Source organism: Colletotrichum karsti (assembly GCF_011947395.1).
Source record: "Colletotrichum karsti strain CkLH20 chromosome Unknown Scaffold38, whole genome shotgun sequence".
Classification (NCBI taxonomy): domain Eukaryota; kingdom Fungi; phylum Ascomycota; class Sordariomycetes; order Glomerellales; family Glomerellaceae; genus Colletotrichum; species Colletotrichum karsti.
Window position 1 is genome coordinate 39,740 of NW_024065938.1, and position 13,515 is coordinate 53,254.

Below are 13,515 nucleotides of genomic sequence, written 5' to 3' on the forward strand. Positions count from 1 at the left end.
CGCCACGACGGTTGAGATTTAAGAGGATTTTCACAAGAACAGCGTCGACTCAATTGTGTGTGATCCAGATTATTATTATCATTTTTTCCTACGGATCTCATCATAATGAGAATGAAGCGTGGTGAGTTGAGGGGTATGATGCTGTGCTGTGCTGACCCCGCTGCTGCGATGACGTCGTGGCTTCGGATGATTTGGAGTTTGTTACCGTCCATCTTCAATCCTCATAAGTTTGCTTCGGGATCTAGTGTCTATACTTGGATAAGATTGTTTTGCTTAGTTTGTATGAGTTATGGTTTGTATGATTTGAATGCTTCGATTATACTGGCGTTTTGGAAGGAGATGATGCTTGTGGGATCTCATTTTGTTATGCATGTCTGCTTTTTTTCATCTGACTAAAACCCAACATCACACTTGTGTCTTTGAAGCATCAAGTGATCAAAAATTCATGTAGTATGTTCTCGTAGGTGAGGCATCTAACAGGAGGTAAGTTGTAATTAAGAGACCGTTTAATGCCATGGGTCTTCATCAAATCGTGGCCCTAAGCCCCTCACCTCGCCTCTTGAGGCGACGAGCAAGTGACATATTCGTCACTTTACAACCCACCTGACCCATCCACCGAAAGTCAAGCAGTTCATTACCAGCGACATCAGTCAAACAGGAAACGGCTCAGATCGTCCTCGGAAAACTCCCACGTCTCCGTCAACGTATTCTTCTCCAAACCCCGCGCCATCAACCGGCCCTGCTCGTCGACGTACGCAGACCGATGCTGCAGCCGCCACCACTGCTCTTCAAGACCGCCCTCCTGCGCGTTGGACGCCTCGAGCACCCGATTCCGAGCCGTCAGCGCGTAGAACATCCGACTATCCCACAGCCCGTCGCGCCTCGGATTCTCGCGGAGTAGCCGGATCGCCTCGTCCCGCACCCCGGGGTCCCGACACCGCGTGCCCGCGAGAAGGAGAGGCCACGTCGGGCCGATGTCCATGGTGAACACCTCCTCGCCGTTGTTGTACCCCCCCTCGAAGGACCGCCGCTGGTACGTGAGGAGGTACCCGCAGAGCTCGACGACCTCGCGGTACGTCGGCGTCAGCCGCGCGACGCTCTCATAGTCGCAGCCCAGGGGCGCGTGGACGCAGCCGTGCATGGCGAGGTAGTGCGCGCGTAGGAGCGCCGCCTGCGCGTACGCCTTTTCGTCTTCGTGTCTTGACTTCGCGGCTGCTTCCCAAAGGGGTTCGAAGCCGCCGCGCCACCGGTCAAGGACGTCTTTAAAGTCCCGCCATTGCTCCGAGGTTGTCGCCGACGGTTTGGCGCCCGCTCCGGCCTTCTCGACGGCGTCCATGTGTTTCCGGACGCGCTCGTTGCACTCGGAGAGGAAGTCGTCGCCGAGGCCGAGATGGGTGATTCTGCAGACGATGTCGGAGGAGTGGATGACGAAGTGCTGCGTGACGTCCCACCACCGACGGGCTTCCTGGAGCGTCGCGAACGACGGGGGCATCTTGTCGACGACGCACTTCCTACCGGAACCCCCTCGGCAACACCACGGCTCGTCGGCGGTCCGCGCATCATCGCCATCAGAACCGCAGGACGTCTGCTGCCGTCGTCGCCGGAGGACACCGCAGGACCAGGACTGTTGAATGAGCCGCTGGAAAACATGAAGGACGTCGATCTCGACGGCCTCGGCCCCGATCACATTCCCCCTCCCGCCCTCCTCCTCCTGCTGCGCGGGACCACCCCCGTCGCACACGCGCAGCAGCTCGTCCATCATCCGCTGCCCGTTATTGATGTGCGAGAACGCCGCCCGGCGGTCCCCGTGGAGCACCTCGAAGGAGACGAAGAGGAGGCAGCAGACGATGGCGGCGCGGAGGCTGCCGGTGTCCATCTGGCGGGAGCTGCGGACCTCGCGGATGGCGCGGCCGTAGTACGACAGCGCGGCGCCGTAGTGCGGGCCGTTGGCGCCCATCCGGGCGGGGTGCGTCGGTCGCATGCTGTTGTTGAGGGCCTTGGCGATGGCGCCGGCGGCCGCGACGGCGTACCGGACCGAGGCGTGCTGGCGGCTCAGCTGGGGGATCGTGTCGTCCCAGAGGCGCTCGTCGAAGAGGCCGCCGCCGAGGCGGGTGCGGTGGGCGAGCCAGTGGTTGAAGTATTGGCGTTCGATGCCGTCTTGGGAGGGGGTGGTCGTCGGCGGCTCGAGGAGCAAGCTGACGTCTTCGGCCGGCCGCTCCTCGCTGGCGTCCCCGCCCACGGTTTGACCTTCGGTCATCGCATCGCAGTTATAATCGGCGTCCGGCGTCGGGGTGGAGGCCGGTGAATCGCTTGAAGAGGTCTCGTAACCCGTGCAAAAGCCCTTCCACTTGACGCATCTCTGACACGAGGGCTTCGCCTCGTCGCACTTTACATGTCGTCGTCTGCCAGGAGCATGAGCAAGGAAACCAACCGGTCGAGCACACAAACCCGGCAAGAAACCGATTTTCAACTCACTTGCCTGTCGTCTTTTGTCAGTCGAAACTGGTACAACGTTGCAATATAAATCGAAACACGCAGAGAAAAAAAAAAACAAGCGGCGCTTACAAGTAACACACCCCGTCCGGACCTTATTGCTACTGGCCCTCGTCGCTCGAGGCCGCCTCTGCAGCGCAAACGTGAGGACTTGCGGCCCATTTTTCGCCGTCGCGTTTCTGCTTTGCGAGGAAAGATCAGCAATGAATTAAATGACCAACCAGATTTCTCGTCGCATCCGGTCGTGCATGCAGCGGCCCTGCGAGAGGGGAGGTGCGGCAGCTTACTTGGGGGCCGCGGCTTGTTCTGCCGGCTCGGGGGACGATGATGCTGCTGCTACGCCAGGTGTCCGCGGCATGAAGAAGTTGATCTGGCTCCCGACGGAGTCGCACACAGCAGATGGCATTTTTCGGAAGACGATGAGAAAGATGAAAAAAGAAGATTACTTGAGTTGCTTTGGAACGACCTGGGAGCTTTTCTGTTATAAAGAAAGGGCAGTCTCTCTCTAAGAAATCCAGCGACTTTGCTAACAAAAAGATATTTGGGGGCCAAATTCGGCCCCCATCCATGATGGCCTTCTTCGCGGTGGTACCTCCCTCCCTCGCCCTCTCTCGATCGACATCACCCAGCCGGCGCAGGAGTCCCAAAGGAGGGACCACGTCCGTTGGGCTCTTGTCCTCGAGACCGAAAACCTGGATTGGATAACCCGGGTGGTGTGCTAGTTCGAAGGGCCGGGGGGACGCAGCCAGGTAACTGGTACACGGGAGTGAGCCGTTGTGCCGTTGAGACCCTTTTGCGTACAGCCTTACCCGTCTGTCTCCCTTGCCTTTGGGGATTTGGGTCCAAAAAGGGGTGCTTCTTCTCATAAAAGGACGTTGGAGGCTTCGCGGGACGGTATCCGTCACCTCTCTCGTTGCGAGGAGATGTCAAGCTGTCAGCCAGAGTCAAGTTTACATTCGCGTGATAAGGGATATGGCATTGGTCTGCAGTCTTGAGCCCGACGATGACGGTCATAGTCTCGAACGAACAAGAACCTACGATGTCATGACATCTCAGCCCTAATCAAGGCGCCCTTTCGCAGACTTACCCATGCAGGAGCATGGCCTGCACACCACCCCGTTGATGCCTTTGCATGGCGCTAACTCTGCGACTCCTCTGACACGGAATGCTCATTAGCACCGTCATCAGCCAAACATTGGTGATGATACTCACCTGAATTTGGTATTCGATACACCAAGACCACCACCACACGGGGAGTGCCCGTGGCTTGCCTAGCCGCCATGGGTGGCTTTCTGGTCCCGATGACTGGCGGTCTTCTTCCCCTGACCGTTTGAGCAGTTTAGGATCTCGGGTGGAACAGCCAATGATCTGTCTGTGTCTAAGAGGTCATTTCCAATTCGTACACCTTTGTGAAGTCTCGGTCGTGAAGCCGTTTCTATTTCACCGAGGCGTGAGTGAGATGCCGCCAGCGTGTCAACCACGTTAAAGCTTTTCGGCGACTCCCGCAACACCAGAAACAGCAATCCTCAATGGTACAGTTCATGTTGATTCATGAGCCTATTACGATATGATATGACCGACTTCGCGATTCCAGCAGTCAGACGATGGCGTCACGCTGTCATACGGCGCTTCATGACAGAGTATTCTTATCACAAATATTGGACCACGACAACAGCCTCCCTCGCTCACAGATGACCGCAGGAACATCCAGCAAGATCATGACACTCGAAATAAAAAAGCTCTCTGTCGCCCGGGACCTTACCCCGCCAAAATCTGCCCCGGCCTCCCAGCCTGATCTCGAGCGTTGTCAATCCCCGACTATGACGGGCCAAAACCGTTTACACCACCAATGAGCCCGTCAGATATCAGGAAGCCAAACGGCGGGCATGGGATGGAGTTTGTCTGGCGGAGCGAATCAGCTTTCTCCCACCCGTTCTATTTTAGCTGCTGCACGGAACGGCCGAGATCTCTGCAGCATCAGCCATACCGCATTGAGCCGGCGCGCGCGTTGGACTGGACCCCTGGGTACCGAAATGCAATGCTGACCGCCAAGTACACATAACACGTACCGCACCGCTGCCGAGAAGGTCTTGCTCGCCAATTCGCGTTCACTACGTTTTGACAACGCAGAGGTTTTGGTATCGTGGACCATGGTTGAGAATGACGGCCATCCCTCTTTTGTGAATGTTCAGAGGGCTGTCTGCGTGGGAGGGGCACCGTCTGTTTCGTGAAAATGCTGGATATGTGGTGCGTGATTACGAGTGGCCTGCCCTTTTCCGCGATGACGGGTTCGGGTTTGTGGTCCCCAACTACAGTAATCCGTCGATCGTCGACTCTTCTTCCCCCTCGCCCAGACTCGCAAGTTCTGTTTATAGATGGATAAGATCAAGTGACGGCCACGTCCGACCTCGATTGACGTAGGAACAATCTCGGGGACTTGGCAGGTGGTGTGATATCCGGGGGACGGAGTTGGTACCCGGGCCTCCTGGCCATGTGGAGGGGCGGACCCCCTCGTCCTCGCAGCTGGGATGTCTACATTTACAACGACGCAAGAGATCGGCGCGGAGGCACTGGCGGGCCAATGACCTCAGATGTTGGGAGGAGTGATAGTGATGGCTGGGAATACGAAGCAGCCTGGCGACGACCAAGACCTCGCCCGGAATGTTAGCGATCTCTACGCGAGGTTTCGACTTGCTGGTGTGAGGGATATGTTGTTTTTCAGAGGCAGCCCAGCCTGATTGTCGATGTTGATTCCCATCACCACGGAGCTGAGACTCGTAGGCAATTGTCGGTGAGTAAGTGAGAGAGAGGGACAGAGTCGTGGCATCGAAAGGTAGAATCTGTGCGCTTTAGACACGATCAAGGTCAGACCAGAAGCGTCACCTAATACCGTTTGTGAACCCACATGACAAGATGAAAGTTTGTATCAAGATCTTTAGTATTACTATTACTTCAAATATTCCACTCAAGCTGCGTGACTGTGCCACATCCAACATACGTCCCTAAGTGTAGACCTCCAAGCTGATACCTTCCGGACTCTACACTCATGAAAACCACTGGCCCACGCGCTGGCGGAAGTTCTCCGGCTTGGGCTTCTCGGGCACATACTCGGACTCGTGAAGACGGCCAGACCACAGGTCGATCTCGTGGGCGCGGACAAACTAGTATGAGTTAGCACATTGACATCCATTGCCTCCGTTATGTTGAAAGAAGAAACGAACCTTTGTGCGGTGGTAAAGCTTCCAGCCGATGATCGGCACGATGAAGATGGGGATACCGATGTACGACGAGATGAAGTCGGCGGTCGACCAGTTGCCCGCGAGGAACACGGAGAAGCCGGCGATGAAGGTGATGATGGTCGAACCCACGAAGCCGAACCAGGCCGCGTACGGCTGGAAGGGCGCCTTCCAGGGAAGGGTGTCTCTGCTGACGCCCTGGACCTTCATGGCGCGGTGGAAGCGGATGTAGCAGAAGCAGAGGGTCGCCCACGCGATGAGGCCGGCGACCGTGCTCAGGCTCAGAAGCCAGTTGAAGGCATCCGCGGCGCCGCCCGAACCGAGACCTGAGGTTACTATGTTAGCTACGTTCCTAGAATTGCTAGAAGTATCTTCGATTGAACTCACTCAAGTAGGCCAGGGGGCCGAAGAGCCACGCGGTGATGACGGCGACGTAGGGCACGCCGTTCTTGGTGGTGCGGCCGAAGATCTGCGGCAGCTGGCGGTCCGTGGTCATGGCCACGATCATGCGGGAGCCGACCCAGCAGTACGAGTTGCCGGCGGACCAGGCGGAGACCAGGATGCAGGCGTTGACGATGGAGGGGAGGATGTTGATGCCGGCTTGGCGGATGGCGATGACCCAGGGCGAGCTGTTGGCGTTGCCGGAGCCGGAGACCAGGCCGGCTTCGCGGGGGTCGACGATCAGGCTGATGAGGAGGGCGCCGAGGATGTAGAAGAGGCCGATGCGGTAGGTGACGCGGCGGGCGGCGTTGGGGATGGCCTTGTGGGGGTTGACGGACTCGGCGGCTGAGATGACGACGGTTTCTTGTAGTGAAGTTAGTACATGGTAAGCCGATACTTGGAGCACGGCAGGATGACATACCGACACCGATGAAGGAGAAGGAGGCGTTGACGAAAGCCGCGAGGAAGCCCAGGAAGTGGCCGGTCGATCCGCTGATGCCGTTGTACTCAACCCACGCGCCGGGGTTGTTCCAGTACCGGAACCCGATGGCCTCGTGGTTGGGGCCGCCTCCGGCGGTGATGATGATGGACGTGAAGACGAGGCCGATGAAGCAGAGGACTTTGATGGTTCCACCGGCGACCTCGGTCTCGCCGTACCACCTCACGCTGAGCAAGTTGCAGACGAGGATGAGAACCAGAGACACGGAGATGACGACCGCAGGTGTGATGTCAGTCCAGTACCCGACGAGGATCGCTGCTGCTGACGCCTCGGAGGCGATTGCTATCGTGTAACAATATCCGTACGAGATGGCGAGGGAGAAACCGACGGCGGGGTCGATGAAGCGGGTGGCCCAGTGAGGGAAGGATCCGGCAGTCGGGATCTATCGCATGTCAGAATGCGACAATGTCATACACTTGGAGCCACAACATACCAGAGTCGCCAACTCTCCAATGCTCTGCATGACACACCAAAGAACCATTCCGACGACAATGTACGCGAGAAGCAAACCGGCAGGACCGGCCTTCGCGTAGGCGGAGCCCGTTCCGATGAACAAACCCGTTCCGATACCAGAGCAGAAACCGATCATGGTGACCTGGTAATCCCTCAGATGACGCTGCGTGCGGCCGTGACCACCAACGCCGAGCTGGGGCTCCAGGATCGCGGCCTTGTCGTCATGATGGTCGTCGGCGCCGGACTTCTCGACGTCCCGGACGACGTCGCCATGTCCGGCGGGCCCGATGGACTGGGACCGTCGATCGGAATCGTACGCGGCCATGGCTGGTGAAGGACTGGACTAAGAGGGTTTTCGTTTGGGTTCCCCTTCTTTGACTTGTCGTCCAGTCTGTTGGTTTCGCGACGGGGGAAGACGTGGTAGTATCAGTGACAAGACGGGAGCCAAGGGGCTAGGATCGGATTGTGATCAAATAGTCGGATCGCGACTGCAAGTTTTTTCTCAGTTCGCCATGGCGAGACCGGAGGCCATGCGATGGCATCATCGTCCTGGTCGCGGGGCGTTCCTGGTCTTGTGGGGTCGCGGGGGGGCAAAAGATCGAAGCCTTGAAGATGACCCTGAATGTGCCCCTTTTCACCGAACTTGGCCGTGATTCATCTCGGTGTGGCTTCGGTCAGAGTAGCTTTTGATCCGACGAACGATCCGGTGTCTCTCGTGCTGCTCTCGTGGCAATATCTCTATCGATGAAGCCGTCGTATGCGCTGGCATGTCATTACAGCTTTCTTCAACTCCTCCGGTCTCGCAGCCGGATCTCGACAAAGATGGACCGATCTCAATTACAGCTACGTAAAATTCTTTCTCCAAGTGGCCGTCGGTGGGTCCGGGGACGGAAGACGATGTCCTCGACGGCGGTAGCGCGCCGTCTTCTCCACCAATTGAGGTCGTGTCACTGGTCAGCGAGTTGGTGTAATCTGAGAAGCAGGGAGGCGACACATGAGTCGTTCATCCGAAAATCCTTCGAGAATTCTGCGAGCTATCTAGCTACAGCGGGTCCTGTGAAGGGTTCAACCCCACGTGCTCCCCAAGGCCTGGCCAAGCCGGGAACGATGAGAATCACAAGTGAAGAATTCCGGCCAGCATCGGCTGATCCGGGAGACACTGAAAGTCATGATGCGTCATATCTATCGGTGGCGGCAGATTCCCTGTCTTTCAGAAGCCGGAGTGTGAACTTGCGACGCCGAGCACACCCCACATCCCCTCCGATTCTGCGCGGTCCAAAGACCCCGAATCGAATCCCGGCGTTATTCAGCTTCACGGCAGAGTCACTTCACACTTATGCCCGCGCGGACTAATCACAAAGAAGTTCTCCATCTCCATCGTCTCATCGGTGGTTCCAGGCGCGATCTTGAGACCCTTGCACTTTCGGAAGAGCACGGCGGTACCCAGCCGGAGCTCCATCCGCGCCAGCTCGATGCCCAGACATATCCGTGAACCCGCCCCGAAAGGCGAGAACATCAGCTTCTGCTGCGGCGTGAGCTTACTTGGATCCATGAACCGCGTCTCGTCGAAGCTGGAAGTTTGTGTGAGCAAGACCATATTTTGGGGTATATTGCGAAGCCCGGAGTACTTACCGGTGGGGATCAGGCCACACGTCTGGGTCTCGGTGAAGCGTGTATGCCTGCGTCTCGACGTTATAGTCGTTGGGGATGTAGTACCCGCCAATTGTCACACCTTTAGGCGGGACGACGCGAGAGAGCTGACCCGACACGGCGCCATACAACCTCAAGGTCTCATCAATCACGGCATTCAGAAGCGGAAGCTTCTCCAATTCAGCATCGTCGAAGTCAGGTTGCAGAGCCTCTACCTCCTCTTCCAACCTTGTCCGTAGTTCCGGCCGTTTCAGCACCGCCCATGTCAGGTATGTCAGAGTGACTGAGGTAGTGTCTGAGCCGCCTATGATCATGCTCTTGGCCTCCGCCTCGATGACTTCTTCCGACAGCCACTCCTTTTCTCCGGCCTCCATCTCGTCGATAATGCGCTTGAAGAGGTTGGGTCTATCGTTGTGGTTCTTGCGTGCGTTGGCCACAGCCTGCTTTCCGTATTGTGTGAGCACCTTCCGCGCGTTCGGGGGTCCTCTGGAGAATTTGAATGGGTTGATGGACTGAATAAAGTAGAGGAGTGGAAGCTCGTAGCGCATGGTGTTCTGGATCGAGACGAGTTCGAGAGCTTTCACATAGTCGTTTTTCTATTTCGACGGTTAGCCCCTTCGTCGCGGTGTTGAACCAGAGAGCGTGGCAAACATTACCTGTCCCAACTCTAGCATGTTGAAGGACTCTCCAAACGCCAGATGAGCAATCGTGTCCGTCGTCATCATGGTCCACCACTTCAACACATCCGAGCAGCCCCCTGCCTTCGCCTCGTCATGTATCCGTCCGACAGCCCGTTCCACCTTCTCTCTGACAACGACCTCCCAATCTTTTCTCAAAGATTGCCGCGTGAATACCCGAGCAAGGAGTCGGCGGCGCTGGGAGTGCTGTCGGGGATCGGACATGGCGAAGATGCTGGACTCGCCGCCATCAGGGTGCGTCGAGTCTTCGTACCATGACGACTTCAGGAAGCCGCTGCCGATGCGGTGGATCGCGGCAAAGCCTTCGGGCGAGGAGACGGAGACGTCGGAAGGAGAGATGCGTACCACCGGACCGTAACGAGCGTGGAGGTCGTGGATGTGGTACATACGGCGGCCGGTTAGGACATGGTATTTCAGAGGGTAGTGGGTTATGAGGGTGTAGCGAGGCCCTGGTATATGGCGGATCGGGGAGTTGAAGAAGGTATGGATGAGCTTGGAGAGGTTAGTGATGTCGGAGGTTCGAAAGACGTGTTTGTTTGGTAGATGAGATGACCTACGTAGACGGTGATCAGGGCGATATGAATGAGGGCCAGGACGGCGAAGAACGCGAGGAGAGTCGTGAGGAAGCCGGCAACTGGGTTGGTAAAGTACATGTTGAAAATCTGATGCGATGAATCTTGAAGGTCTTGAGGGAGAACAGGATCTGATAATCAAGACTATGGCGTCGGACGATCCAATGTCGCGAGGAGATGTTTGAATACCAAAGTCCAACAAACCAACGCGACACGCAATTCGGCCTAAGGTCAGTGGCTTGTACTTGGCACAAAGCTGGTAGAAACAGGTGCACAACGGGTGTTTGTTGTAGCAGGGGCTAGCTTCATGATAAACCGATTTGCCGGAGCGCTTGCTTTCCCGCCTTCCAGGCGGGAGGGCGGCTCACGTTCCTCGTCCGTCTGAACATAAGCTTCCATACCACATCTTTGTAAGACATAAGCAGGCATGTAGTTTTGGGGTAAGATCAAGGAAAGTGAGAAGGTAGATGAAATTTGAAAGGATGTCCCTGTGTTGCTGCTGTGTCATTCGACCAAGCTTGCCATGTGGGTGGTGGAAGCCGGCTGAGCACCGCAAGTACCGCGCAGTAGATGGACGATACTTGAACGCAGTGAATGAAACAAACGTCGCGCGAAACTCAATGGCAACATCCGCATAACCCGTTGAGATGTTTCTGTTTTTCGGACGACTACCCCCTGCCGCATATGAATCGTGAGAGGTTGAGCAGTAGCGACATCAGATGAAGAGCTTGAGTTTGGCTTGTGAAAAGACTGCCTATGCTATTGGCGCTGCCTGGAGAAGGGAGCTCTGACCAGTTGGAAAGAAGACGGCATAAATGCCGACAGTCGCCGAGTCCAGCAGAACGAGACCATGTCCTTGTCAAACCTTGCGTTTTGAGCCATCATTCAGCTGGAGACACATTGGCTCGCAAGGAAATCCAAGGCGGACGGCGGCGCTATTCTTGTTTCGCGGAGTAGTTTGCGCGTCGTTCTCGCGATCTATCAGAGTCTATTAGCACTACACCGATAAGAGGAGATTCATGATGTAGACGTCGATTGCTGAGAACTTCGCAAGCCAAGGCGATGATGTCTGCGAATGTTTGTGTCATTAATCGTCTATCAGATATGTTCATCAGCGTTGATGCATGTTCTAAGTTGCTAATCCTTGTAGGCGAGCAGAGCTCATTGCCCTCCATCGATAAACCCAGCTTCATCAATATCTTTTGACTACCTCGAAAGAGGCAAAGCCAATTGTATTCAATGACCAGCCTCGAGGTCGCGTTCAACAACTTCTGGCTCAGTGTCACCATCGCTGAGCGGCGTGTACTCCGACACGCCGGAGGAGAAGTAGCTCGTCTTGGTAACGGTCTGGCAGTGCGGGCAGTCGCAAGTCCTGTTGACGAACAAATGACCGATCTGCGGAATGAGGATGTAAAGATGGATGCCACTTGTGAAAACAACCTGTTAGCGAAAACAATGCCACAGTCAAGAAGTATCAAAGAAAGCTTACGTGTTGACCATCATCGGCACCGTGCCGTATGTTCCCAGAACGACCTGGCCTCTGTCCCAGGGATCCCGAATCATGGCCCAGCTGATGAGGAGGAAGATGAAATGGAAGCCGGCGAGGAATAAGTCGGCGAAGAAGATGTTGGACGGCGATAGGGCCTGGATCGGGGAGCCGAGGGCGGCGACGACGTCGCGGCGGATGATGAAGAGGCCGAGAATCGCGGATGAGACGATCGGGAGGATGCCAAGGGCCGGAAAGGCGCAGTTTGAGATGATGCCGTGGATGAGGAGGATGATGAAGGCGGGCGGGAAGGAAATGATCGTGATCTTCCGGAGCACGACGTTCGTTGTTGGGGACGCCATTTTGAGGCAATCTCCTGGGTTATGTTCGTGTGTTTTGCTGCTGTGTGGTAGTTAATAGGTATGAAATATGAGATGCTGGACATGGTTTAGAAGTCGGATTCATGATGTCCTTATATCAACATGAGAAACAGTACATGACGCCCGACAGCACCTGCAGTTCAAGACACATCTTAGTGCGCCTATGATCTACATAAGCAGAGCGCCGCAGACATCCATCAGCCTCATATGTTGATTTATCGATGAGTTTGGTAGTGTGTTCAATCGTTCCAGCCTCAATCGCCCGCCCGTTAGGATCCTAAATTTGGGAGGATCGCAGCGTGATATGAGAGATCCGTGGTTGAACTGGGAATGAAGCATGTCTCGCCAGGGTCTCGTCTGCTAACAGGACCACCGAGTATTCAGCAAACTGCTAACAGTAGCGACTCGATAAGATTCATACACACGCTAGGAGAAAGAACGCGTCCTTGCATGAGACTCGGAATCCTTCTTAGGCAGCCGGCATATCACCGGAGCGTTCTACTGATGCATAGCCAATGGACATCCAGGACGAGTCTTGGAAGAGCGTCAAGTGGTCGCCTATTTTCAGTGGAGACCGTGGCTGCGTCGACACGGCTAGGCAGATTTGTTATGTGTTGGCGAGGGACTTTGGTGCTGCAGTGAAACGTGAGATGGGGACTTTGAACCGGGTACGTTCCCCTCAGCCACGCAATGGACCCGTCTGTTTCTTGAAAAACCTGGACGTGGAAGATCTCTTACGCCCAGCTACAGTGACGAGCTGTCTTGTTGTGCTGATTGAGGCTGGGCAATGCGTCGAGGCTACGATCTGCACAGCGAGCAGTGTGGCTGGGCTTCTGCTGCATACCGTCAAACGTGCTCGTTGGGTATGGCGATATGTCGAATAGAGCGGGAAGGAAAGGGTTGCTGCATTGTATTGCGCGGCGTATTGCTCATGCTATTGCTGCTGCATACCTTCAACACACCAAACGGACCCTGGCGCAAAGTGAGCCTTGAACTGGCCGGGCGCCCTTCAAGGATCAAAGTCCGAGGATTGCAGTGGATTTTATTCTCCAATGCTACGATCTGATTAGCCCGCTATTCCATGGATGCTTCAAATTCTACCCGCTCGACGTAACGCAGCCACCTCATTTCAGTCTAGTGCATGAGATCCACCAAATCATTTCACCAACACCAGTGATTCCTCTCGATGTTTAATGGTTTGGCGGTCCAGGGTTGACCAAAGCAGTTAATGCAGGGGATAATGAGCTGTGGAGAAAGATCATCATCGACGACACTTCAGTTTCCAATCAGCCAGTCGTAGTCGTACCGTTGTTTGGCATTGAGAATGGTTGCCAGAGCCTAACCCGCCTACGTTCCAACTTCTCAAGTACGAGATCTCTTCTCTAGAAACGTAACGGTGAACCAAACCAGATGAATATAGAACAAATATCTACAACTAGAAAGCACAGCAGAAGTCTGAGGTGCTGCTGGTTACTTACTTGTAGAACAGCTGACGCAGAATGGAAACGTCGAAGATGGTCTATCCCATCTGCTACGTTAATTACCTTACGCCCAGCCAAGCCCAGTCCGCATCAATACCCAGTATTTCTTCTGCCGGTTGTGACTAC

At 55.5% G+C, this 13,515-nt stretch overlaps 2 protein-coding genes across 2 annotated transcripts; both read right to left on the reverse strand.

Moving 5' to 3' along the window:
- Window positions 1–646: 646 nt before the first annotated feature.
- On the reverse strand, window positions 647–10,123 carry CkaCkLH20_10106 (uncharacterized protein; the record flags this gene model as incomplete). Its single annotated transcript, XM_038892820.1, has 10 exons — window positions 647–2,386; window positions 5,559–5,654; window positions 5,715–6,055; window positions 6,117–6,533; window positions 6,592–7,051; window positions 7,103–7,465; window positions 8,480–8,693; window positions 8,755–9,368; window positions 9,429–9,962; window positions 10,028–10,123. The coding sequence occupies 10 exons, from the start codon at window positions 10,121–10,123 to the stop codon at window positions 647–649; spliced, it is 4,875 nt and encodes a 1,624-aa protein (XP_038741740.1).
- A 1,155-nt stretch (window positions 10,124–11,278) lies between these two features.
- Window positions 11,279–11,890, reverse strand: CkaCkLH20_10107 (uncharacterized protein; the record flags this gene model as incomplete). Its single annotated transcript, XM_038892821.1, has 2 exons — window positions 11,279–11,468; window positions 11,532–11,890. The coding sequence occupies 2 exons, from the start codon at window positions 11,888–11,890 to the stop codon at window positions 11,279–11,281; spliced, it is 549 nt and encodes a 182-aa protein (XP_038741741.1).
- Between the last annotated feature and the right edge of the window lie 1,625 nt (window positions 11,891–13,515).